Source organism: Falco naumanni, chromosome 4 (assembly GCF_017639655.2).
Source record: "Falco naumanni isolate bFalNau1 chromosome 4, bFalNau1.pat, whole genome shotgun sequence".
Lineage (NCBI taxonomy): Eukaryota > Metazoa > Chordata > Aves > Falconiformes > Falconidae > Falco > Falco naumanni.
The window spans coordinates 84,948,024-84,973,293 of NC_054057.1; the positions used below are offsets into that span (position 1 = coordinate 84,948,024).

Genomic DNA, 25,270 nt, shown 5'->3' on the forward strand with positions numbered 1-25,270 from the left:
CTGGTTTTCTCTCGTCTGTCGTCTCTGTTTTACTGCTGGTGTTTCTTTTTCATTGTTTTTTGGTTCTATTTGATTTTGGGTTTTTTATTTCCCTTTTAGCCTGTTACTGTACAGCTGTTTTGATGTTGTGGTCCGTGTTTTCTGTTACTGGAGAGCAGTTGTCGCTCATTCAAAAAAAAACCAACCAAAAACGTTGGTTAAAACAAACAAAAAAAAAATTGTGCCAAGAACAAATCATCCCAATTGGAGCATGTGGGTAGCAGCCAAATCACTGCAAGGAGGTTTTCCATGGCCTGCCTGGCCAGAGGTGTGACACTCAGAAGGGAGAGCCAAGAGTGTTACTAATCTAGTATTTAATCAATTTTTTTAAGACCGAGGTGGCCGCCTCGCCATCAGGTGCCTGGCAGAGGCTCCATAAAGTCAACCAAGACCTCCAAAGCGAGCTGGAAGCCCAATGCCAGCGTCAAGAGCTGATCAATCAGCAGATTCAGTCGCTGAAGCGCAGCTATGCCGAGGCCAAGGACGTGATCCGGCACCACGAAGCCGAGATTCAGAGCCTGCAGGCGAGGCTCAGTAACGCGGCGGCCGAGCTCTCCATCAAGGAGCAGACCCTGGCCAAGCTCAAGAGCGACTTGAGGAGCGAGAAGGAGAAAGCCAAAGAGCAGCTGGAGGAGTGGCAGCACAGCGAGGCCACGCTTAGCTCCCAGCTGAAGGCCAGTGAGCAGAAGCTGAAGAGCGCAGAGGCTCTCCTCCTGGAGAAGACCCAGGAGCTGCGGGACCTGGAGATGCAGCAGGCTTTGCAAAGGGACCACCAGAAGGAGGTCCAGCGGCTCCAAGACAGGATCGCGGACCTGAGCAGGCAGCTGAATGCTAGTGAGCAAGCGCGGATCCTCATGGAGGAGAAGCTGCAGAAGAATTACGAGGCTCTGCTGGAGAGCTGTGAGAGGGAAAAGCAGGTTTTAATACGGAGTCTGAAGGAGGTGGAGGATAAGGCCAACGAGTACGAGAACCAGCTGCAAAACAGCGAGCAGCAAATGGAGATTCTGCAGAAGGAGAAACTGAGTGCAAAATTTGAAGGCAGTGAGCTCGTCCACCAGCTGGAGGAGCAGCTGGTGATGAAGGAGGCCAGCATCCAGAAACTCGCAGAGCACATCAAGGAGCTTGAAAGAGAGAGAGATCAGATCAAATGTCGGTTCCATGAGCTCATGAATCAGGTTGCCGAGTCAGATAATGAAGTTGCGAAGCTGCAAGCAAAGTTGAAGATGGAAGAGACCAACTACCACAATCTGGAGCAATCGTTCGAGGAGGTGTCGGATCAGTTCCAGGGTGTGCAGGAGGTGCTGAAAGAAAAAGAAGAAGAGCTGAGACACGTTAAGGAAATGCACTTGAGAATTGTGGAGAAGAAAGATCAAGATCTCAGTGAGGCTTTGGTTAAAATGGTTGCTTTAGATAGCAGTTTAGAGGAGACTAAAGTAAAGCTAAAGGCCAAGGAGGAGGCTTTAAAGAAATTAGCTGGTGTAGGCACAGGTCTGTGTGCTGAGGAGGTGGAAGACCTTGGCCCCAGTCTCGAGGCTGACGAAAGTCATCCATCCCAACCAGGGCAGACCCTGCAAACTCAGGATGTCCTCCCAGCTCTGAGTTACGCACTGAAGGAGGAGGACGATGAGGTTCTCGAGACCAGCCAGAGGCAAGCGGAGGAATTTGGCTCCCCGTCCAAAGCTGTAGAGCTCCAGGACCAAGAGTTGGTTCAGAAAGCCTTAGCGAAGCCTGATGTAGGTATCATGGGGGCCAAGAGGCAAAGAATCCGTTTCTCAAGCATCCAGTGCCAAAAGTACATCCACCCAGATGGATCGGAGAAAAACTGGACGAGCAGTACCTCTTCGGACACGAGCCAAGACAGGTCGCTGTCTGAAGAAAGCATGTCATCAGAGCCAGCTCTTGGTTACCCATCATCAGGAACGAGCGATTCTGAGACCTATCTCTCCATCATCCATTCCCTGGAAACCAAACTTTATATTACAGAGGAAAAACTCAAAGATGTAACGATGAAGCTGGAAAGCCAGCACGGCCATAATCAGGAGACACTCATCGCCCTTCACCATCAGTGGGCCAGCACAGAGTCTCAGCTGCGGGAACAACTTCAGACCAGCTTATCCCAAGTCAGTTCTTTGATCTCACAGCTGGAGAGTGAGAGGCAGGAAAAGTTCAAGCTCATAGAAAATCATGTCAGCGAGCTGGGAAGTTTCCAAATGAAAAATGATCAAGCGCTGACTTGCTTAGAGAAGTGTAGGGAGCAACTAAGATCTTTGCCCAAATCAGACAAGGAAAAAGAGGGCGATTTGTTCCTCGTTACTCTGTCCAGCATGGAAACAACCTTATCAAACGCAATCTATGCCTTGAGAGGGGCGCCAGTCCCATCGGAGTATCAGCAGAGCGATAGCCTTATCACGGAAGGCTCCACTCCAGAAGGAGGTTTTTTGGGAGAAGAGGAGCGTGTCTCCAAGGAGCATGTCCCCAAGGAGCAGCGAGCGGAGATGTTTGACGCCAGCCAGCTGAGATGGCTTTCCGAGAGAGTGGCATTTGAGGCCTCTCTCATCAACCAAATAGCGGAGTCTTTGAAAAATGCAAGCTCTGAGATATCTCAGCTTCTGAGAGAGATGCAGGGAACGGCTGAGGTGGTTCTGTTGGAGCCAGCAAATGTTTCTCATACAGCCGTTGATTTGGCCAGTGTCCTATCTAAGAAGCTGCTGCTGGAAGGGGAGTTCTGGAGCCAGGTGGAGGAGCTGAGAGCCCACTTGAGCACCAGAGAAGGAGAAGCTGAGGGCAAAACAGAAACAACAGGTTTGGGCCCTTCTCCGTGTTTTCTCAGTGCTGTAGCAGATGCCACATTGGTCAAGGCAGAACTCGGGTTTGTTGCACAGAAAATGAGAGAATCTTTTCATCAGAGATTAAAAACAATCGAAGAAGACCTCCATAATACCAAAACGGCTCTCCAGCAGCATAAGTGCATGTTGGAGGAGATCATCAAAGCGTACAGGACTCCTGATTTTGACAGAGTTATGCACCAGATTTCTGAAGCACTTGAAATTCAAAAAGATGCTTCAGAAAGAGCCCAAATCTCCTGGGATGGGAGCTGTCTCCAAATGGTGCCGTGTCAGGAGCTAGCCAAGGTGGAGGAGATCAGCAGCCTGCCGGAGTGCAGTAGCGAAGCTCTTGTTTCCATTCAGGAAGATCTCGCCCAACAACTAAAGGACAAAGCGAATGTTCTGAAGGAGATCTCTGTTGCCTTACTCTCTCTGCCTCCCGAGGAGGCAATGAGAGACTGTCAGAAGCTCCTGAAGATATCCGAGAGTCTTTCCTATCATTCGTGCATGGGAGACCTTGAACGGTATTCCTCTTTGTTAGTCCATGATGCAGTTGTTCAGGCTCAGGTTTGTTACGCCGCTTGCAAAGTCCGGCTGGAGTACGAGAGAGAGATGAAGTCCTACAAGGAGTCCTTACAGAGCATGGATGCGCTCTGCCAGGAGCGCGTGAAAACAGTCTCTCTCCTTCGGGATGAGTATGAGGACTTGCTCCGAAAGCAGCAGGGTGAGTACGGTGAGGTGATCGCCATGCTGGAAAGGGAGAACGCCGATCTCAAAGCAAAGGTGTCCCAGCTTGACAGCCAGCGAAGGCTCTTGGAGGAAGAGGAGCACAAACACAGCAAGAGCTTGAGCGAGTTACAGGGACGGTACGAGGAGGAGATTCGAAATGTGATAGAGCAACTAAACAGGACAGAGGATGCTCTGAAGGCCGAGAGGACGGAGAGCCTCAACCAGCTGGATGCCATTGTCCATGACAAGCAGAACATGGAGCGGTATCACCTGGAGCAGATGCAAATGCTGGAGGACAAGTTCCAGGCCAAGATCAAGGAGCTGCAGGTCATCCACGGCGAGGAGCTGCAGGCGCTGCAGGAGCACTACAGCCAGAACCTGCAGCGCCTGCAGGAGACCCTGGATGAGTACCAGAGGCAGCACCCGGAAGCGTCGCCCACGGCGGGCCCAGGTGGTGGGGACCCCTGGGTGGCCGGTGAGGCGGGGGGCACTGGGCAGGGCCCCGACAGTGAGCCGGACTCCATGCACGGCCTGAGGGAACGCATCCAGGAGCTGGAGGCCCAGATGAACGTCATGAGGGATGAGCTGGAGAACAAACATCTGGAGGGGAATGCTTCCACCTTGAGGGAAAAGTACCAGAAGGACTTTGAAAACTTAAAGGTCTTGATATGTTTGATGCTTTATGCTTTCTGCTGCTGAGTGTGCAGGAGGGTGCATTCGGTCCTGGGGTTCACTTGCTGAACCGGGGGGTGTCCCCCAAAAGGGCCAGCATGCCGAAGGAAGCCCCAAGGTGTTAGAAAGCCTCTGTAAAGCATGGTGCTGCCCTTCCCTCCATGCTGGGCTATTCTAAATGCATTGCTGAGGGCTTGGTCCCAGCGGGAGGGCTGGTTGTTGGAGGTGGTCTCTGCGTGTGGAGGGAGGGAGAGTTTCAAAGTAGCTTGATAACGTCACGTTCTCCTTCAATCCGAAGACCGTAGCGTTTACCTGAGGTGTACATTTTGTTTGTGACTTCCCTTTAAAAGCATTCCTCAGCTCTGTCTTTCCCAGTCTGATCAGATCTCCAGTCTGTCTCTGCCGCTGTCAAAAATGCAGGATGAAATGGAAACTTAGCACTCTCAAAACGTATGTTCCTGGGGAAAGTAGCTGCGAAGGGATGCCATGCTCTGTAGCAAAGCAAAGCTCCTCTGCACGAGGCTTCAAGGAGAAGCACCCTGGTGGTGCACACCGGCAGTTCCTTACATCGCAAACGGCGCATGGTTAGGGGAACCCAGGCTGCGTGCAGAGAAATGCCATCCTTCTGACTGCTCCGCTGCTCAGGCTGGCTCTCAAACTAGCCTGAGGTGGTACAGCGACTAAAAAAAAGTCTTGGGTTTGGTGTTTGGCTTTTGATGGGGGAGCGTTTCCAGTTAGAAAGTGGCTGAGGGCAGTGGAGGACTCTGGGCAGCACCAAGCGCTTGCAGGTTGCTTGGGCAGCCGACAGGGCAGCGGTGCCGGCTGTGCACGGAGACCGTGCTGGCCGGGCTTTCATGGAGCAGTTCTTCAGAGCCGGCAAAAATGTGGGAGAGCTCGCTTCCAGCCACGAGACCCTCGGCGCATGTTTGGGCTGGGGGCGAAGCGTGGCTCAGCTCCAGCCAAAAGCTGGTTTTAGCCTGGGGAGAGCAGGAGTTCTGCTGCATCCCATCAGGGGCGAGTTGGGTGGCCGGGGAGGGGGAGCTGCCGGGGAGATGAGAGCGGAGCGGTGGTGTGCCCTGAATGCCGTCCCCTCCATTGGAACCCCTAGGAAGGAAAAGCCCTTTTGAACCCCCTGCTCAGGTCAGTGGGAGACACGGGTAACGCCTTGGCCTGCCAGCCAGGCACCAGGCAGGGTTGCTTGTACCAAGGCGTGTTCCTTGGAAGAGGCAAAAAGTCCAGAACCAAACTGGAGGCTGAAAAATACCAGCAAGCGGTGAACCTGACCTCCCGGCTGTGTTTTCAGCTTTGGTCTGCCAAAATGTGCAGTTTTCCTGGCAGGAGGGCAGGCAGCATCTTCTGGGCAGAGGGGTCCAGGAGGAGAGCAGGGGGGACCGACCTGTCTGTGCGCCTTTTGTAGGAAGCAGAGGGACAGCCAGCAGGGTAGAAACTCCCCTCGGTTAGAAAGCTAACGCGGCGGCTGCAACCCTGCCCAATTTACAGGTTTAAAGGTGCTCGATTCTTCTCTTCTGAACCTGATGGAGAACGTAACATCGGTAACACGAGGTGCTGGTTTGTACATGTTCAGATGTCCTGGATTTATAGCAATGCATTGACAGAACGTTAAATACCAGATCTACAGCCAGCCCTGTAGAGGAGCTGTCACCATTCTCCTGCAGCATTAGAGGCGAAATGAAGAATCCTGCAAAGCTGCTTCGTGCCACTCTGTAGTCAGCCAAGTCCAGACAGGTTCTGGCACTGAGTTGGGAGTTTCAAAAAAAACAAACCACCAAGGCTGAGAAAGCGAAGAATGCCTCAGGATTAAAACTCAAAGAGGAGGGAAAAAAGCACCAGAGCTGAAAATTGGGGATGAGGGTGGCATAGGTTACAGAGCATTACACAGCAAAGTGATGCTGAGGGTGTGTGTTCATGTAGGGCAGTGGCCTTAGGCTGTTGTGAGCACTTCTGTCACTGAGGGAGTGAATTTGTTCCCCTTAAATCTCCCACGGGGTCCCAGTGGACCCTGAGTGACAGTTCTCACTTCCTCTGGAAAACAGGAGTGCGAATCAAGAAGAAATCCGTTGAAATCAGGAAATAACGCCAGCCCTTAACATCCAGCGGGAGAGAAGCCCGGTGCAGCGCTTGGCATCGTGGTTGCCCCCAGATGCCTGGAGGTGGCTTGTGCACCACGTCCCCAGTGCGTGCCGGCTCCCGGCTCCTGGCTCCAGCCTGCCTGTGGCTTTGCTGTCCTGCCTCTGTCCTGCAGCCGCGTGGCCGGCCGGGATCCCCGTGCGCTCGGCGGGGCGGCAGGGCTGGCGCTGAACCGCAGACAGGTTTTTGCATTGTCCTGCAAAGGCAGGAGCAGGGGCTGTGCCTGGTCCTGCCCTTGGGGACCTCACCCCTGGTGACCCTGGTCCTGGCCTAAGTTCACTCCCAGCGATTCGATTAGCGAATAATTGCTCATGCAGCATTTGAAGCGATGCTTGGTTGGGAATTAAGGTCCTGTTGCTGTCACGAGTCACCTGCTTTCCACCCCAGAGGTGGTCGCATAAAATCAGGCGTTGCAACAGAGCCAAGGGGCACAGCAGGCTTTGGGTTTGTGTCTTTAATGTATATTTGCATTCCCCGATTGGGTCTGACCCCAGGCCTGCCCTGTCCTTCCCTTTCACTGGAGCTGTCAGGGGTCAAGCGGCTGCAGGACAAGTCCTGACCTTGCGAGGTCCATCCTCGGCTGGCTCCTCCGTGGCTGGGCAGGAAGAAGATCCCCATGACACAGAACTTGGGTGCCGACCGACGTGCTGGCATGTGGCTCCCAGCAGGCTGGCCACCGCTGTGACACCGGCCCCACGCTCCTGGGCCAACCCCTTCCCCTTGTCCCTTCTGCAGGCAACATGTGAAAGGGGCTTTGCAGCCATGGAGGAGACACACCAGAAGAAGATTGAGGACCTGCAGCGGCAGCACCAGCGGGAGCTGGAGAAGCTGCGGGAGGAGAAAGACCGTCTGTTGGCAGAAGAAACGGCTGCCACTATTTCAGGTACAGGGACATGTCAGAGGGTCCCCTGCGGTGGGGCAGCTCCGTGTTGATGGGGACACGGGGTGGTGCTGGCTCCAGTATAGAGGAGCAGAGCATGGGTGGGATGAGGGCTGGGTGGGGATCACAGGGACATGGGAAAGGGCTGGTAGGAGGGATGTTTTGGATGAAGGCCCATCTCCTGGTCCTTCAGGCTCAGTACCCGTCTCCTTGGCTGTAACATAGCCCGATCCATTTTCCATTCTCTCTCAGAAAGGCATTAGTCATTTTTGTGGTTAATTTATTGCCAGTTCCACACTGAATTCATTCTTCGGTGTCCCTGGGGAGTTATAAAGTGCTGGAGCCCAGGGCTTCTGCATTAGAGGTCCTACAGTCCAGGAAACAATATGTGAATTAGACAGTTGTTTGGACTTTATTAAAAAGTGGGATTTGCAGAAGCCACTTCGCAGCCAGGGGCACAGGCTGAAGCAGTAGGAAGTTTGCTGGGTTGATTCAGTTTTTGTTCCTTTAAAAAACAAACAAAACCTCAAAAAAAAAACGCCCTTGGGTGGAGTGGAGCTGGGTGCTAACACTGCTGTCCCACGCAGCCATCGAAGCCATGAAGAACGCACACCGGGAGGAGCTGGAGCGAGAGCTGGAGAAGTCTCAGCGCTCCCAGATCAGCAGCGTCAACGCCGACATCGAGGCCCTCCGAAGGCAATACCTGTAAGACCGTTGTCGTCCTCTGTCTGTCTGTGTGTGGAGGACCCCTTCCTCCCCTCTGATTTCAGCGATGGGTTAGGGGCAGAGCTGTCATCACAGGGTCCTCTTCCCTTGGTCCTGACTCAGCTGCAACTATCAAGAAGTCTCCTGGTTGCCCCTAATCTTTCGGGCTCCAGGTCAGAGTCTCCATACTTCCTGAATTCTGCTGCTTTGTGGTCACCAGGAGTAGCAGATGTGCAGACACAGTGCTGCTTTTCATGCAGCTGCAGCAGGAGGGTTGCTCAAACAAATCTAACCAGGCAAGGAGAAGGCCCATACCTTTCTTTGTGGCAAGGCTGTCCTCACGTGGGGGCTGAGCAAGGCAGCCAAGCCGCTTTGTTAACCTTGATGCGTCTACGTAAGAGTGCAAACACGCTTGGTCTTGAGTGCCCAGAGCCAGCTTGATAGAGCTCAGCCCAGTTTTTGGAAACCTGAGGAAGTCCTGCCATTTAACCCCCTAGAGCAGGACCTCCCATCCCTTTGGTGTCCAAGCACCGCTGTGCCGGGAGCAGGAAGGGTTGGCTCGCTCTGGGTTGAGGTTTTTCCCCAAAGGGAGTATGCAAGTCATTCTCTTCCATGCTGAGATCCCTGCTGGGTTGTGCCGGGGCGCTGGAGGAAGGGTGGGCACGGGTGGGTGTGTGCGGCGGGGGCACTACCCAGCGCGTGTTTTGCCAGGGAGGAGCTGCAGTCGGTGCAGCGGGAGCTGGAGGTGCTTTCGGAGCAGTATTCGCAGAAGTGTCTGGAGAACGCCCACCTGGCGCAGGCGCTGGAGGCTGAGAGGCAGGCCCTCCGCCAGTGCCAGCGGGAGAACCAGGAGCTCAACGCCCACAACCAGGTGAGGGTCCCCACCGTACCCTGGGCGGCTGGCGGGGGGTGACGGGCAGCACGGCGGGCTCTGCAACGCACCATGGCCATGCTCCTCCTTCCCGCAACAGCTCTCCTCCTCCTCTTCCCAGGAGCTGAATAACCGCCTGGCTGCGGAGATCACGCGATTGCGGACCCTGCTGACCGGGGAGGGCGGGGGAGAGGCTGCTGGATCGCCTCTCACGCAGGGCAAGGACGCCTACGAGCTGGAGGTGAGCTCTGCCGCTGCCTGTGGAGCCCGGGGAACGTGCCAGAGCCATCCATCGCTCCACACACCGGCTCTGCGTGGCTGGGCAGCACCGTGCATCGTGGGGTGCAACGGGGCCGGGAGCTTTTGGAGTCCTTCCCTTCTCAACGTGCGAAGCCAGACACCTGCCTCTCCTCCTCCAGCCCTGCTTGTCCCCTGGGATCCAGCCCATGCAGAGTAGTGGGGAGAGAAACCAAAGGGCGTGCAGGGAGCACATCAGTGGTGCAAACTTGAGCAAGTTCCCGAGAGACCCAGCAGTAATTTCCTTGCATGAACCAGAAGATGGGCGAACCAGCAGCTTTGCGGTGCTGGCGTGGAGCCATCGCAGGGCTGAGCCTCCAGCCGTGGCTTGGTTGCCACCAGGCACAGCAGGCGAGCCTCTGGGGATCATCCTGTGCCTTCTTGGGTATGAACACACGCTGCTTTTGTTCCCACAGGTCCTGCTGCGGGTCAAAGAATCCGAAATCCAGTACCTGAAGCAGGAGATCAGCTCCCTCAAAGACGAGCTGCAGACAGCACTGAGGGTAATGCCAGGGAGGTTTCTGCAAATCTTCTTACGGGCTGTGCTCTGCTCCCCTGCGTGTGTGTGCTTAGATTTTGGCTCACTCACACCCACACATGAAACAAAATACTTAGTTTTTCCCATGAATGAAATCAAATACCCATCTTGGTGTTGTCAGTAAAGCACGCCGGGACTGTATCAGCTTAGGATTTACCCCGCAAGGGAGACCATGTGGGAAAACATCCCCTTTGGTGTTTTTTCCCCATTTCCTGTCACTTCAGATCAGGCTGGCAAGAATAGTCAGTGTTAGAGAACTGCCCAGCCTCCCAGCATCGGATCTGGTGTGCTCTGGATGGTCCCTTTGCCAAGGCCATTTCTGGGAATTCTGCTTGTATTCTGCGTCTTTGCTAAAATGAAAAGCCATGAACAAGTAATCCCGTGACGAAGGGGCTGCAGGCACAGGCAGCGCTGTACGCTCACCGCGGGGCTCGCAGCCTTCTGCCTGTCTCTGGCCCTGTCCCGCTCTTAGGAGCCTTGTGTGAAATGCGTGCATTGCCCCAGCCAAACATTTCTCCCCACTGCCGGCTCTTCTTCCGTCGGCGGTTTGCCAGGCTCGTCTTTCAGTGCATTTACAACCCCCTCGGCTCCAGCTGTCTGTCTGACTCCACTGGGTTGTTCTTGCTCCTTTGCCAGGATAAGAAATACGCCAGTGACAAGTACAAGGACATCTACACGGAGCTGAGCATCGTGAAGGCCAAGGCAGACTGTGATATCAGCAGGTTGAAAGAGCAGCTGAAAGCAGCCACAGAAGCTCAGGGAGAGAAATCCCCTGTGAACACCACTGTATCAGGATATGGTCAGTCCTCCTCCAGCAGCTCTAAGCAATTCTGGGTTTCCCAAGCTAAGCGTACAAGCACTTGTGCAGTAACGGGTCCAAGTATAGGACTTGGCATGGTGCTTTTTTCCTGTTCCGTGCTGCTTCCCACCTCCACTCCCTGCACGCAGCCTTGCCAGAGATGCCTTCCCGTGGCAGCGCTTCCCTCCAGCCCACAGACGGGGAGCTGATGGGCTTTGAAAGCCTTCAGGCATTTTGCACTGGGAAAACCTCATGCTGCACGCGGTGCAGGGGAGCGGAGACCCCCGAGTCTCCTCTGCCCTTAGGGCATTGCTGCTTGAGTGGGGCTCATCGGGGCACTGGCTGGGAGGGCAGCAGAGCCGCAGCCCCGCTCCTTGCAGGAAGGTGGAGGGCACCATGCTAACGCAGTTTCTTTTGCTTCTTCCCAGATATTATGAAATCAAAAAGCAACCCTGATTTCTTGAAGAAAGACAGATCCAGTGTTAGCCGGCAACTAAGGAATATCAGGTCAAAGGTGAGTGTGGATCTCCTGCCCGTGTGATGGGAATGCCCGGCGTTACACTCCGATGGGGGTCCCAGGAGGGAAGAAATTGGTAGGGGAAGAAAACTGAGAATTTCCCAATCACTAGTGCTAGCCTGGGTGGCACTGGGAAGAAAAGCGAGCTCTCAACTGTGAAGGGCTGGCCGTGCAGCCAGGCAGCACCCAGCAGGGCACACGCGCTCCTGACCCTGCCGAGATGGAGGCGTGACGCTGCTCCCGTTTGGAAAAAAGAACAAAGTTCACCCGGCTCTTTGGTCTTTCACAGGAGGACTCTCCCAGTATTTGCTCCCTGTTTGCAGCTGAAATTTAGGTGGTGTCAGTAGGTGGGAACATGCACATCCTTCTAGGTGTTAGTGTTCATCACCGCAAGATTTTTGGTCTTTATGTGGAACGACAATGCCTTGGGTGTATGTAATACACGCTTTGCTTGTGTGTTAACGTGGCGCAGGTGTGTTTCTCTGTGTACTTGGCTGTGGGTCCCCAAGCCCAGTGATGCAGTGCCCAGCTGCCCTGCTTGGCCTGCTGACAGCCAGAGTTATGTGGTGGTCCACGCTGGCTGTTGCTGTGGGACCACAGGGATAAAAAGGGCTGAGAAAGCCGCTCGGGAGTCATCGTTAAACATTGGTCAGTTGGCAAGAAGATCAGCTTGGGCAAAACCTGCTTTGCCTCTCGCCACTCGCTACCTGGTGTCTCAGGCTGATGTTTGAAGTGGTTGGGACCTTGGGCAAAGCAAGAAGCTGGGCAGGCAAAAAGCTTCTAGCTCGGTGCCCGTGCTGGGGAAACAGCCACCACCCCGGCTCTGCGAGCGGCGGGTGGCCAGCTTGGGGTGTCCGCGCTGCACCGAGGAAAAGCAGAGAGCAGCTCTGCACATTCCAGGGGCAGCCCAGACCTGCTGCTCCAGGTCTGCTGGCGGGTTTCCCTTCACCACTTCAACTCAGACCACTGACCTTGTGGTTGTGTGTGTTGCTCAGTGGGGGAAAGAGAGGAGAGCAAGCATGGGCTGTGCCTGCTCGCATCGCCACCGAGGTGGGGGGGCTGGGGCTGCGCAAACGCCAATGCATTTAGGATTTATGAGCTTCTTGTTTTGTTTTGTTTTCTTTATTTTGCTTTTTCCTTCAACAGTCCGTTATTGAGCAGGTCTCATGGGATAACTGAAATGAATCCGAGTCCAGGTTCCCTGCCACGTAGGTAAACAAACCAGCACCCACCAAGCGCCGCAGCTGCCCACGGGAGCAGCCCACTTTTGCATGCACTGCTCACACCTCCATGGCAAATGAGAGCCCCTCTCTTAATGACTGACTGGTTTATTTACGGCTAATTATTTTACTGGGGGAGGGGGAAGGCGAGGGGAGAAGTCAGCGTGCCCAAGATCCATATGAAACAGTCTCTCTGGCTCTTCCCTGGGGAATACGGCTTTCTTGCCTTCCTGCTCCTCCCACCCTCACCAACACAGCTAACCATCGTGGCGAGGATTTGGACACAGTGGGGCACGTTTTCCTGTTTGCTGTGTGGGGAGCGCGGGACACTGAGTGTGCATGCTTGAATGACTGCATGCCTCAGACTAAACTTCAACAGCCAGGTCTGGTAGAAAAAATAGCTGTTTTGCTGTTAGCCAGGTGGAGGCGTGGGTCAGTGATGCCTGTAAATGCGTTTCCCACAAAAGCCAGTGGCACGTAAAATGGTGGCCCCCGTCTCAGCTGCAGAGGGGGTCTCCAGGGCCACCCTAAATTGCCTTTGCCCGTAATTGCTGCTTCTTTAGGTTGATCTGTGCCTGAGCAAAAGAGTCTTCCTTGCCCAGTAACCTCCTCCTCCTGCTCTCCAGGCTTCCTCCAGCTCCCCGGTGTCCACCCTGCTGCTCTCCATCCCTGTGCACTGCGCCTCCACGCTGGCCTGAGGCTTCCGAGCTCATCCAGCAAAAGGAGGGAGCTGATGAGAAATGAGGCTGATCGTAATGACCCAGATATCTCAAGTAACTGGAGCAATAGTTAATTTACTGGCCCGTGGTAAAGAGTGAGATTAGAGCACCTGCAGAGGGAGGTTAGAGAAAAGAGGGGAGGCCCCCAGCACAGTGGCAGAGGGGTGGCTGGATAGCCCCGGGAGGTCTGATGGAGGATCTCTTTATCACGGATTTCATCCTACATTAGTCTCCCTTCATCAGGCTCCCCTCATCAGCAGCTCGGATGGGTTGTGAGACCGCCTAAGGGGTGAATTTACTGGAATTTGTGCTGTCAGACAGGGTAGTCTCATAGTTTTCTGTTGTCTCCTTCTGCCTGGTGAGAAATCAGATGTGCAAGCTGGAATGCAGGGGTTGCTGCCCATTTAAAGAGGCCCAAAGTAAACTTCCTTTAGGAAATCTGTGCTCAGAGGCTCGCATCCCAAGAGACTCTGCTGCCCGTTGAAAAGAAAGCATACAGCATTTGTAAACCCAGACCAACCCATTCCAGTGTTTTCATCTCCGTGTTGCTTCGCAAAGCCGTTCTGTATTTGTGGGCCTGTGGGAGCAGAAACATTGAAAGAAATCCAGTAACCATGGGAATGTGCGCAGCCTGGGGGCAAGTTTATCATGGAGTCCTGCCTTGATAAACACACGTGGAAGAAAACCCAGCCCAAAAATCTAACCTGCTGTTAGGACCGTACAGTCCTAACACCACAGTCAGGGAAGTAAAAGCGCGAGGGGAGATGGCTGCGTGTTAGGAGAAGGGGCTTTGTGCTCAGGTCTGTGCCTTTTGAAGCTGCCACGTCTTGGTCTGTAAAGCAAGTAGTGGTCCAGCTGCAGAGCGACTTCCTTGCAGGTTGCAAGGAGCTGGCTTGCAGGCAGCGGTTGCCTGCAGGGCACAGGTGGACAGCTGCCCGCGCTGGCCATGAAAGCTTTTCCAGCACACAGCAGCGGAGCCCTCGCTCTGTGGGCCTGGCAGCAGGGGGGGCAGAGGTCTGTGCCCCCTCAGCAGCAGCGAGCAGGGACAGCTCACTGCTGCTCTGCTCCCCTGGAGCAAAAGCCACGGCTTCGGGGCTGCAGGAAGGAGGGGAGGCTGGCTTTAGCCTTGTGCGGCTGGGTTTGCGGTAAAGCTGTCGTACAGGGGTCCAGCACTTTGCTTCTGGGTTTGTACCCCTCACACGGCTGTTCTCCGGGCTCCCCGTGTGTAGGCGAGAGATTTCGCAACTCCAGATGCCGAGAGCTAGCGGGGCAGGCTTTTCCTTTGGCTAGCTGAGCGTGGTGCCTTGCAGTCTGGATGCTGCATTTGACTTGGATCAGCCACCAGATCCTGCCAGACCTGAAGCAAGCGTGTAGCCAGTCCGCTGTCTAACCCTGTGCAGTAGAGGCAGCTTTGGCTTGGGACACCCCACTGGGGTTAGAGAAAGGGTGGGATTGTCACTGGCAACAAAAACACGGTCTCCAGGGCTGCTTGAGCAAAGCTTGCACGTTGACCGGAGCCAGGGCTGTCCCGGATGGATGCACGTTCAGTCGGTGCTGCGGGCAGGTGCGGGGGACCAGCGGGCAGGTCCTGTTCAGCGGCGTGATGCCTTAGCATCGCCCATCCCAGCTGACCTCCCCGGGGCTCCCGCAGTGCCAGAGCTCCGCTGAAATTGCCCACGGCACCACAGGCTCTGGGGGTCATTGTCCGAGTCGAGCTAACCCTGCTTGTGGCATGGCGTGCCTCTCATCCACTCCTGCTGTGTCAGCTGGTTCATTTGCAATCTCACCCTCTCTCTAGGTGCCATTCACCAGTAACCGCTCTCCATAACCACGTGGTTTCTCTTAGCATGTCCCACTAACCTCTCCGCCAAGGAGGCCATTCTCCCGCTGCCCGCATCTCCTTTGCCTTCCTGCGTGCCAGGTGCCCACCGCCTCCCGTGTCCGACGCTCTCTGTCTTTTGTCTCTCCCAGAGTCTGAAGGAAGGCCTGACTGTGCAAGAACGCCTGAAGCTTTTTGAATCCAGGGACTTGAAGAAAGACTAGTTCTCCCCGCTCCGCTTGACCACGCGCACCTCCCAGCTTGAGGCAGCACAGCACCAGCACCGTTTGTCTCTCGTTCCTTACGACTGTCCTTGCTGTCGTTCGTCTTGACACCCCCGACGGGACCCGGCACCCTGGTGGCGGTGCCCCCTGCCACCCCCTCGCCTCCCCAGCTCCTTTCCCTGCTTGTGAGATGCTCCAGAGACTCTGAGAGGGAGAGGAAGGGATCAGGGTGGGGGTTTTTTCCCCCCTCTCTTCAGCGCTTTGTAGGAGAATCCTTCTTTTACTGTAAACCATTACACTAAGTGTCAGTATTAAGGCTCAGTAGCCTGTTAATAAGCTAGCTCTGTCGTACCAACTGTTTTGGTATGCAAGCAGGGCCTGGGTGGTATCGGCCATACCTAGCTCTTACTGCTGTCAAGAGACCCAGTGCTCAGAGCACACCGGGAGCCTAATCTAACCGTTGATCTCGATTGCATTACTTGCACCTAAGAGGGGGGAAAGCCTGGGGGAAGCTGTTGGGGAGCGCAAGTCTGTGCCGGCATACGCAGCCTGGAGGTACAACACTGTCGTCTCGCTGGAGAAGGATGCAAGAAATGATTCTCCTGCCCCGTGACTGTGCCGTCTCCTGAATGTAGGCGATACCGAAGCCCGGTGAGCTTTGGTGGCTGCCCAGGTGGTTATGGATAGGGAGCTGCAGATACTCGCGTGCACCGTCGAGTCCGCCCCATCGGCGTGTCTTTGCCTCCCGTCTCGCTGGTGGTCAGTTGGTGCTTCGGGGGCCGAGCTGTAAGATCACTTTCTTGCCTCTGTTAGATCAAGCCCAGCACCCTCTTTTTTTGCTGTTACTCCCTTCCTCTCATTGAGTCCCGTGTATCCCAGGGTCTGTGCGCATGTGAAACTCCCTTTTCCTAGTCAAAGGAAAGTAGAGTAGAAAGTAGAGCCAATATTGACTGAAAATGCACAGTGCTCAATGCATATAATGCTCCTTTTTTATCAGCTTCTTGAATTCAACTCTTCTTGTCAGCAGGGCAGCTCCTATTTTAATTCTTTGATCTTTTCCTGAAATAAAAATCTCAAAACCAGTATGTGCTTCAGACCTTCTCAGTCCTAACAGCTTTTGTATTTAAAGCACACAATTCAGCACCGTGAGACCGATGAACAGATGCAAACTAGAAGTGAGTTGAGGGAGCTGGTAGCACTAGGTGCAGCACGCGGCCAGCCGAGCAGAGGCTGTCTTTCTAGAAGCAGCCTACGCTGCCTTGCAGCAGGGCAGCCCAGGCATGGTGGCTTCGTCCCAGGCTCAGTTTCAAGATGCCACCTGTAAAGACCCCCGGTCCTGCCTCCCCGATCGCCCTGGCCGGGAGCAGGGCTGAAGCAGCATCTGGCACGTTGGCGTCCCAGCCCCGTTCAGCTGCCGATCAACCTACATCGCATCGGGCTGGGCTCCTCGAGGTGCGCCCCAGCCTTAACGTGGAGCAATTCCTCTTGTCTTTTGGGTGCGTAACACGAGGTTGGAGCAGGCAGCTCTGTCTGCTTTCATGGCCGGTGTCGGGTCTGTTAGGCGGGCGGTACAAGCGCAGCCCTCAGAGCGAACCCTGCTGCAGCCACAGGGATGGTGACAGCCACCTCCAATCCTGCCAGGTTGGCCCGTGGCAGTGCCGGAGAGGTCACCCTCATCCTGCCCCTCAGAGCAGCCAATTTGTGTTTCAGCCACCAGACCCTCAGCCGGAGATGGCGTTATCTAAGCGCAGCGTGGATCAGGCTCTCATCCAGCTTGTGTGGCCTGGCCACGGCCAAGGGATCGGCTTGACACATCCCGGGGCACGCGTGGCCGCACTCGGGTCCCACCCGTAGGAGCCCTGCTTGTCCCCAGCCGAGACGCCTGTGCCATGCAGCAGGCAGAGCCCGTACGGGGATGCTCTGCCACTGCGATCCTCTGTCATCTGTGCCTGGGTGTACTTGGAAGTCCTGGAGATAGGAGCAGGGTAGGAAAGATGCTCAGCCGCTTGGATACAAAGACTTCTCCCTGATCAGCAGACACGTGCCCTCTAAGACGTTTTGACGTGCAGCCGCTTGTCCTAGTCCGAGCATACCATAGCGCTTTCTGTGATCTGAGCGCTGGAGCACCCGGGAGCCTTCCCAGCCACGACCCACCTGGACCGCCTCTCTGATCAGCCATCAGCAGCTCCCAGGAGTCTCCGTGCTGCTGCTTGCGTTGCGTTTGCTTCGACCCATCAGCCGGCAACCGCCTTAGTCCTGCTTCCCACCCCACTGTGGAGGAACCTGGCCTGTGTGCCCAGAGCTGCTTGCCGTCAGCCTCTCCCCTGCCTGATGGGAGTCCAGACTGGGGAGCCCCCATGTGGAAATGGTCACCTTAGTGCTGGCCTGGGACTGTGGAAATAACAGCTCTCCCCACGCTGAGCGAGCTGATGGCCAGCAGAAACGGAGAGTGGTGGCGATAAACCCCAGGTACGTTGGGCATGGTTAGCAATTGCTCTTTATAGCTGTGATGTGGCGTCCTGCTTCACTTCCAGCCGAGGAGATCCAGACGCAGCTCTCCCTGGTTGATGCCCTTCCCAGATTCAGCCTTTTCCAGGTCAAGTGCACATGTGTTGTGCTTTGAAGTCCACTTCTGGAAGAAGAAGGTCCTTTGTCACTAGTGGTGTGTGGGGTTTCTCTCTCCCTGGCAGCATCTTTGAACTGGGACGTCTGGGTCTCTGGTGTAACCTCACAGTTGGGTGAGGCGTGCACGTTCAGGTCCCCATGCCCACAGCAGCTGTGAACGTAACACTTCGAGCAGTTAAGGACAGTGTTTAAGTTAAAGCAGGGACACCAGTGCCCACCAAGCAGAGCCGATTGCAGGACCCGTGGAGATGTCAGTGCTGTGGCCCAGGTTCATCCACATTCAGGCTGTTACTGGGGTGGGAAGGTGATGCCACCCACTGTGGTTTGGGTAGTGTGTGCACCTTCTGGCTGTGTCAGGAGATGTCACCTGGCCAGGTACCTGGCTTGGTCACATCCCAAGTCATCTGCTCAGCTCTCGGCAGGGATAAAGTTCACACTTCATCCCTGGCCGCTCCGGCTCCATGGTGGGCTCTGTGCCCTGGCAGCTGTGACCTGGCAGAGGCCCTGGGCCACAGCGCTAGGATGGTGTGTCAGCCTGGTCATTTCATTGCTCTTCCCTTACAAGATGTCACTGTCTCCAGAAGGACACCCTCCTCCTCCTCTTCTCTCAAGATATATGGTGGGCCTTCATCCTTTTTAGCCAACCAAGCAGAACTTGCGCTGGTCTCCTTGCCTTGTGGACCCTGACCTTTCTTACACCCCCTAGCAAATCCTGCTTTATCTTTGCATGCTTCATTTGCCCAGAACTCCTTTCGAGCATGAAGACTAGCAGTTCTGTACCTTGCTACTTCCAATAGCACATCGGTGGTGCGGAGGGTGCAGGATGGACCCTTTCGGATACAGCACTGAGCGTCCTGGGGCTCCCCACAGAGGGGTTTTCTCTGCTCTACGCGTGCTTATACCAAGAAGTCCTCTCGTGCAGCTTGGTGTCCTGCCTGGCACTACGGTGTTGAGCCTAGTGAGTAAGAGCTGCTTGGTTTCTTCGCCAGTGCTCCTGCTCCGAGCCTCACTGCTCCGCGTAGAGAAGTGGGGGGGGGAGTGGGGGACGCACGCGGAGCAGTCAGTGGGGATTGTCCCCAGCTTCTGACTCGGCATTTGTAAATACATTTATGTGGGGTTTTTTGGTTTTTCTAGAAGGCGTGAGGATGGGTGCAAGGTCACTGCAGTGTGTCGGCCAAGGTGGCAGCGCTTCGGTGGTGGATAGTGCAGGAAGGCAGAAGAAGGTGTGATAGAAACGCAGTGGCACAGGGAGCTGTGCAGAGCACAGGGTGCTGGCAGCGAGGGGGGTCTGGAGATCTCTGCTTGTGCTGGCCCCAAATCTCCCTGTGAAGAGAGGCTGTGGGGAGTGCTCTTCTTTAGACACATATGAAAACACACTGATGCTTAGAGGGGGGAAGGGTCACCCAGGAACACCTGTGTACTGCTCCTTTCCTGTAGAGGTGCCCGTACACTGAGCGAGGGATCGTGCATCACTTCTGGGCCACTCGTGTCAATTCTTCACCCAGGGCAACACACGCGCTGTCCTGCGTCTCCCCGGTGAGGCACTGCCAGGGGGTCCGGCGCCAGCAGGAGCACAGCTGGATTTTCTTCTCCTCTCTTTCTTCCAGTCTGTACCTTACTGCACAGAACGTGTCGGTCTTTGCATCAGCCCCTTTTCCGGGGTTCCCTGAAACATCTGTGAAAGGATTTGAAAGGAGGTTTGCTAGGAGTTGCGTATGAGCAGGATCAGCGCCAGGGGATCAGCTGCTCAGAGGTTTGCTGTGGGGGAGCTTTTATTTAATACGTGTTGGCCAGCTTCTCTGGACCTTCAGATAGCTGAGAAAAGCAAAACAGGTTTGCTGGGAAAAAACCCTGGCACTAACAGGAGGTGTAGCAGGAATAAAAGGTGTTGGATGGCAGGACAGAGGAACATGGTATGGAGGGACTGGGGGGGGACTGGCCACCATTGTCATGGCCACTGTTGTCATGGGTTTGGCAATGTTTAATAAGCCAAATAATTAACCTTATTGCTGAACTTCATGGGTTTAAAATACTTACGGCTAAGCAAAGGGGGCTTTCATGAGCATAGTGGTGGTGGTGGTCTCATATGCTGTAGCTTGTAGGAGCAGCCATCGCCCACTGCGGAGTTAGGCTCCTTGGAAAATTAAACCAGAGACCCTGGCTCTGCTGTCCCGAGGGTGCACTGGGGCTGAGCACCAGCCCCTTGGCGTCGTCGGGATCAGCCACGCTCCGGGCAGCACTTCACCAGGTGGGAGCTCTGTATACGGTGTCTTACGGTGATAGCTATGAGTTTGGGGGGGTCACGAGGCAAAGGAGGAGGGGGGATGCTGTGGCTGCGGACAGCTGTTCCCACGGACTGCTGCAGGCTCTGCTCCGGGCTGTGGGCTCGCTCCGCTTGCAGCCTGGCAACTAGCTGAGCATCCCTCCAAAGCAAGAGGCATCCATGACCTGCCTTTACATTAAAGAGAGAGAAGCTGCAGCATCAACAAACAGACAAAAGCGTAAATATTTCTGCAGAGAGCAGTGCTTTAAAATAACCAGGGGGTGGGGGCCAGCTAGAGAGCTTACTGACAGCAGCGGTCCTTAGTTGTCCTATTGCTTCTTCCCGCTCCAGGCCTCACCCAGCTCCCAGGATAAATCAGTGGCTATTTAAATTAGAAAGTGTCTGGAGAAGGGGGGAAAGTTCGGGGAGGAGAGGGCGAGCTCCCCGCTTGCACTGGAGGCTTTCGGACTCGGGCAGCATGGGGGCCAGTGCGGCACGGTACTGGCCATGGTGGGGTGGCCTCGCAGCGTGGGCCGGTGCCAGCTGTGTGCGGCGAGGCAGCAGCCGCATCCTGCTCCAGATGCTCTCAGGGCACCGCGTGCGCCTGGCGGAACGCGTGAAACGTGTGAAACTGTCAGTAGCACTGAGATGGGAGGTCTGGGAAGAGTCAAGTGCAACGAAGGTGCAGACACAGACGCCTTCCGATGGGCTCCAAGGACTTTCCACCTCCCCCCCACCCCCCCCGTTAAATTTTCCAACCATCTGCACTGTCTCCCCTGAGACAAACTGCATCCTTCTTTAAATGTGACCTTTTCTTTGCCCACATATTAAAAAAAAAAAAGCAGCAAATTGTGTTCATTTGCTTCAGAACTAGAACTGTGTGCTGATTTGCAGACCAGAAAGTCTCTTTTGTTTTTCCCCCTGTAACAGAGGCGGGCTGGGCTGCCTTCGTAGCACTGCCCCCAGCACTGTGACATGTGGCACCCTGGTACCAGCTCTGTACCTGATTGCACTTCCACTAGACCTTTGCATTTTTTCCACAGCTCGGATACAGTACTTGGTTGTGAACACTTAAGCACGTGCACGCTCAGCGTAGCTTGCCTTTGCTCTGTAATTTTTTTCCATTTTTTTTTTTTAGAAAAAAGCTTTGTTATTCTTCTCTTTTAAAATAATTTAAAACCTGTATAGTATTCAACGCACGCAATGTAAATATTTATTACTCAAAAATTAGTGGAGGGTTCTCTTTTGTGACTAAGTTGTGGTTTTGATTTTTAAATTTTGCTCTAACACAGATGTCCGTGGGCTGGGAGAGGAGTGCCCACCGTGCCCAGCCCAGCCCACCTACCCCGATAAACTGTTTTGTTTGGTTTTGATGACTGTTATAAATATCTTTTCAAACCTTTTCTGCTGACCTACACGTTTAGTTTTGAAGATATCTGTCCAAAGATTGTGTACAGTCTGTTTGAGAATTGTAACCTTACTGCACTATAAACTTGGGGTTGGTTGTTTTTTTTCATGCAGAGAACTCGGTAATCTTGTATTTGATAGTGACATTAACACCGCGCACATGCAAGCTGTTACCTGTTACACGGGGCAGCAGTAACTACTCAGTGAGAGTGCACACAGCCCTCTGCAGAGTAGCTTAGGGCTGGGGTCTGGGAGGCACCGGTGTAACGCTGGAACTCACTTGTGCAGCCCAGCCCATCCGAGATGCTCTCGGACTTTACCAGGGACTGACGGCCCCCGTGGTACAGCCACGCATCCTCCGGCAGCATGGAAGCGCACCGTAACGTACAGGATATAACTTCAACCATAACTTTCAGCACAACGTAGTTACTACTGAGTTGAACTTAGGTGATCCTGCAGTACAAACCCCTTCTTGCAAGAGGAGCCGACGTACTGCTGCAGGAGCAGGGAGCTCCAGGCTGGAACCAACGCAGGAGTCAGCCCCAGCGGTTCGCCCTGCCTCAGCCTGAGACTACTAAAAGAAACCGAGGGTGTGGGATTTACTAGCAGAAACCTGATGAGTCAGACAAGTTGGTACTAACTGAACTAAGCCAGCTGGCCACGAACTCATGAATCATGGGTGCAATGACTATTGCTTTCTTCATGCTTTCGTCACACACCGCCTGTGTGCAGGACTGACAAGAGCACTCACTCCTAGAGACAGCAGAGGATGTTGCAAAACACTAAAGACTATGGTAAGTAGAAAGCAGCCTTTGACCTGTGTCCACCCTCCTGGAACCTGGAGTTCTGGATGACCTGAGGTTTTACAGAACCATTGATTGGAAAGGATGAAGGTTCGGGGAGAGAGAAGGAAGTTCTGCAAGGCTGTGGGTGGTGTCCGAAGTGGCCGTACAGGTAATAACAGTCAGTTTTCCTCCACCATCCTAATGAGAGCAGAAGGCTTGGCCTTAGCTTTAACCGACAACTGACCTGTAGCTGAAAGGGGCTCGTTCGGGATGCAAACCACGCACACACCGCTCCCTACCACTCGTCCTCTGGAAGTGACCCAAAGGAATTGTGAGCAACGAGGACGCAAGAGTCACTTCCCAGTTCCTGCGACGATGCAACGCAGTGGCCAGCCCCCCGCCTGTGACCGGTGACGTGGCCAAGTGACAAAGTGGCGGCGGAGCAGGGTCAGGGGTACCGGGGCAGCACTGGGATGCTGAAATCCCTGCGGCTCAGCCCCAGGAGCAATCCCAGTGTGGGGGGGGGGGGGGAGGAGGAGGAAGCACCGTTGTCCTCAAGCCCTGTCCATCCGTAGGGCGGAACGGCCTCTTTTAATTGCCATTTTCCATAGAAATTAGTCCAGGAAATTAAGTCTCACACAAGATTTTTCCCCTCTGCAAAGGGGAATGGGTGTTGGAGGCTCCTGTTTCTCAGTTCGTGCGAGTTCCTCCCTCCTTCCCTTCTCCCTCCCACTTGTTTATTTCAGTGCTTTTTTAAAAGCCACTCTTCCCAATCAACTGCTCACGGTAATAGAAATGTCACTTTTTCTCACAGTATTTATTCCTTACAAAATCTTGTGTGACATGCTAGGTTCCCATGGATGTAGCTGATCATTTTTATCTTGTAAATATAATTACCTAACTTTACATTAACTATATCATAATAAACTATTTTTGCACCACCCTTTGCACACTGTGTAGTGAGGTGTTTCATTGAAAAAAAGACACTACAGAAAGGATGCAGCAGAGGCCAGAGCCTGGAAATGAGTGAGCTGTTTGCTTTTGTAGTCGCACTCCACAAGGAAAATGCAACAGGTAGCATTTTAATAGCAGTAACATGTTTACAGTAGTGTAAATCTAATGCTTCTGAACAGCATTTACTAAAGACTGACCTTTCTCAGCTTCTTCCATAGTTGCTCCACCGCAGGTAACAGTTAATGCTTTTCCCCCAGACCCAGCGCAGAACAGCCCAGCAGTCTGTTGATGTTACTCCGTGTATCCTAAATAACACCTAAGGCTTTAAGTAATTTTTAACGATTTGGAACAACCAACCCCCAAGGACTGCCTGGAGTGCAAAACCGGGATGACGCTGAGCTTTTCTGTGGAAATAGTTTATTTAGTAGTGCCAATCGCAGCACTACTGTATCGAGCAAACCTGATAACAAAAACATCAAGACCTTTTTTCATTTTGCGAGCTTTTGAGACACTGTATATTCAGGATAAAGTAATTCTTACACAGATGCTATTTAGTTTGAAATTCTTAAGCTTACACCCATCTTTGTTCCACCCTGACCTGTAGGGACACATTCACTTGCTGTCCCCAACCCGCTGCCCAGCACAGGCGGGCAAAGTCACCAAACCAGAGGACAGGGTGTCCCACCACCTGAATACACCAGGGTTTCCTTCTACCACTCGGCTGTGACATTGGGGACCCAACTGCTGCTGCGTCTGCTCTGAAGACAAGCCCAACTGATCCCCAGAACAGTTTTGTTCCTTTCCGGACTCCCTATGCCTGCTTGCTGGAACACGAGCTGTCAGGATCTGTTCTCATGCTTTTACACTGGAGCTCTGCTAATCTCAAGCCAAAGGAAATGCGTACACAGTCAAAACATACTTGTTTTTTGCCTTCCTACTTTCCAGAAATTTCCAGAAATTTCCTTTTACAAACTTTTAAAAACAAAAAATCAACAATTAATGCCAACATAAGAAACATAAGGCGCTTAACCTCCCTGTACAGACTCTGGCTTTGCTGTAGCCCTCCTGACTCTTCCTTTGGCTGTGGAGGTGGAAGAGCCACTGGGCCTGCAGGATCCCAAAGTGGGAAACATCCATTTCACCGCTGAAACGTGCCCAGCACTGATATGGACGTACACACCTGTGCCGGGGCGCAGCGGGGAGCCTGCCCAGGGTTTCAAGCCCTACGAACGCAGTTGTATCGCAACTATCCTCACAAAACAAGTCGCCAGGCAGCTGGGTCATTCCTCTAGCATGGGAATAACCCGCAGGAAGGCCCCTGGGGCACTGCAGGGCACGGGACACCCCTCCTGGGGGGAGCTCGCCGAAATCGGGGCTGATACAACAGCACCGACACACAGAACACCGTGAACGCTGACGGCTGAGGCAGGGCTGCCACCAGCCCCCTGAGGCGGCTCCATCACTTATGACCTTGGGGAAAAAAGGTGTAGTTGGCGGGGTTGTACTCTTCCCAAATCCTCTCAAACTCGTCCAGAAAAGCCGTCACGTACTCGGCGTCGTCGGTGACCAGCACGTTCTCCCGGTTGTTCTGGATAGCCTGGGTGGTCCAGTTGAGGGAGCCCGTGATGAGCAGCCGCCCGTCCACCACGGCGAACTTGTGGTGCATGTAGCCGCTCTCCTGGTCGTGGCGCACCGGGATCCCTGCAAGGAGACAGGGCGCTCAGCACCGGCCGTGCCCGGCGCCGGCCCAGCCCCGGGTGCCGCCTCACCGTCGAGGCGCAGCCGCCCGATCTGCGAGCCCTGCAGCGCCATGTACTGCGCGTCGGTGAGGACGCGGACCCGCACGCCGCGGCGGTGCAGCAGCCGCACGGCGCGGCCCAGCTGCGGGCTGGAGAAGGCGAAGAGGCAGAGGTCGAGCGAGCGGCGGGCCGAGAGCAGGTGCCGCAGCAGGCGGCCCAGCGAGCTCTCGCCGTGCGGCAGCGGGCAGGGGCACGGCCGGGGCGCCGCGCCGGGCGCCTCCGCCTGGGCCAGCAGGGCCTCGGTGCAGCGCAGCGGCGAGGGGAAGAACAGCACCTCCCGCCGCGCCCGCCGCCGCGCCGCCAGCGCCCGCCCCAGCCCCAGCGCCAGCGCGGCCGCCCCCGCCGCCAGCGCCAGGCCCAGCGCCAGCGCCGCCCGCCCGCCCGCCGCCCACATGCCGGCGCCTGCGCGGGGCCGCCGCCGGGACGCGCCCCTCG

At 54.7% G+C, this 25,270-nt stretch overlaps 2 protein-coding genes across 8 annotated transcripts in view; one reads left to right on the forward strand and one right to left on the reverse strand.

Moving 5' to 3' along the window:
- LOC121087199 (myosin phosphatase Rho interacting protein) overlaps positions 1-16,084 on the forward strand; it is an 82,158-nt gene extending 66,074 nt beyond the window's left edge. For 3 of the 7 annotated variants that reach the window (XM_040591951.1, XM_040591954.1, XM_040591955.1), the window contains 9 exons: positions 372-4,253; positions 7,149-7,296; positions 7,881-7,998; positions 8,710-8,869; positions 8,991-9,110; positions 9,583-9,669; positions 10,341-10,503; positions 10,932-11,017; positions 14,931-16,084. In XM_040591951.1, coding sequence (XP_040447885.1) covers positions 372-4,253; positions 7,149-7,296; positions 7,881-7,998; positions 8,710-8,869; positions 8,991-9,110; positions 9,583-9,669; positions 10,341-10,503; positions 10,932-11,017; positions 14,931-15,002 — 4,836 coding nt within the window. In that variant the 3' untranslated portion in view covers positions 15,003-16,084. Of the gene's footprint in view, positions 1-371; positions 4,254-7,148; positions 7,297-7,880; positions 7,999-8,709; positions 8,870-8,990; positions 9,111-9,582; positions 9,670-10,340; positions 10,504-10,931; positions 11,018-12,166; positions 12,233-14,930 lie in introns of all 7 variants that reach the window. The other 4 variants (XM_040591952.1, XM_040591953.1, XM_040591957.1 and 1 more) reach the window with 4 other exon arrangements.
- Positions 16,085-18,752: 2,668 nt separating this feature from the next.
- PLD6 (phospholipase D family member 6) lies at positions 18,753-25,229 on the reverse strand. The gene is made up of 2 exons (XM_040590481.1): positions 24,806-25,229; positions 18,753-24,737 (listed from the first exon to the last, which is right to left on the reverse strand). Exons 1-2 carry the CDS (start codon positions 25,227-25,229, stop codon positions 24,496-24,498), a joined length of 666 nt encoding a protein of 221 aa, XP_040446415.1. The 3' UTR covers positions 18,753-24,495.
- Between the last annotated feature and the right edge of the window lie 41 nt (positions 25,230-25,270).

What these genes read in the sequence shown, in the direction of transcription:
- PLD6 (XM_040590481.1), bottom strand. Translation starts at nt 25,229, where the DNA reads ATGTGGGCGGCGGGCGGGCGGGCGGCGCTGGCGCTGGGCCTGGCGCTG. An exon ending in CGGGCGGCTGCGCCTCGACG is followed by an intron (nt 24,738 to 24,805) that starts GTGAGGCGGCAC and finishes GTCTCCTTGCAG; the next exon opens with GGATCCCGGTGCGCCACGAC.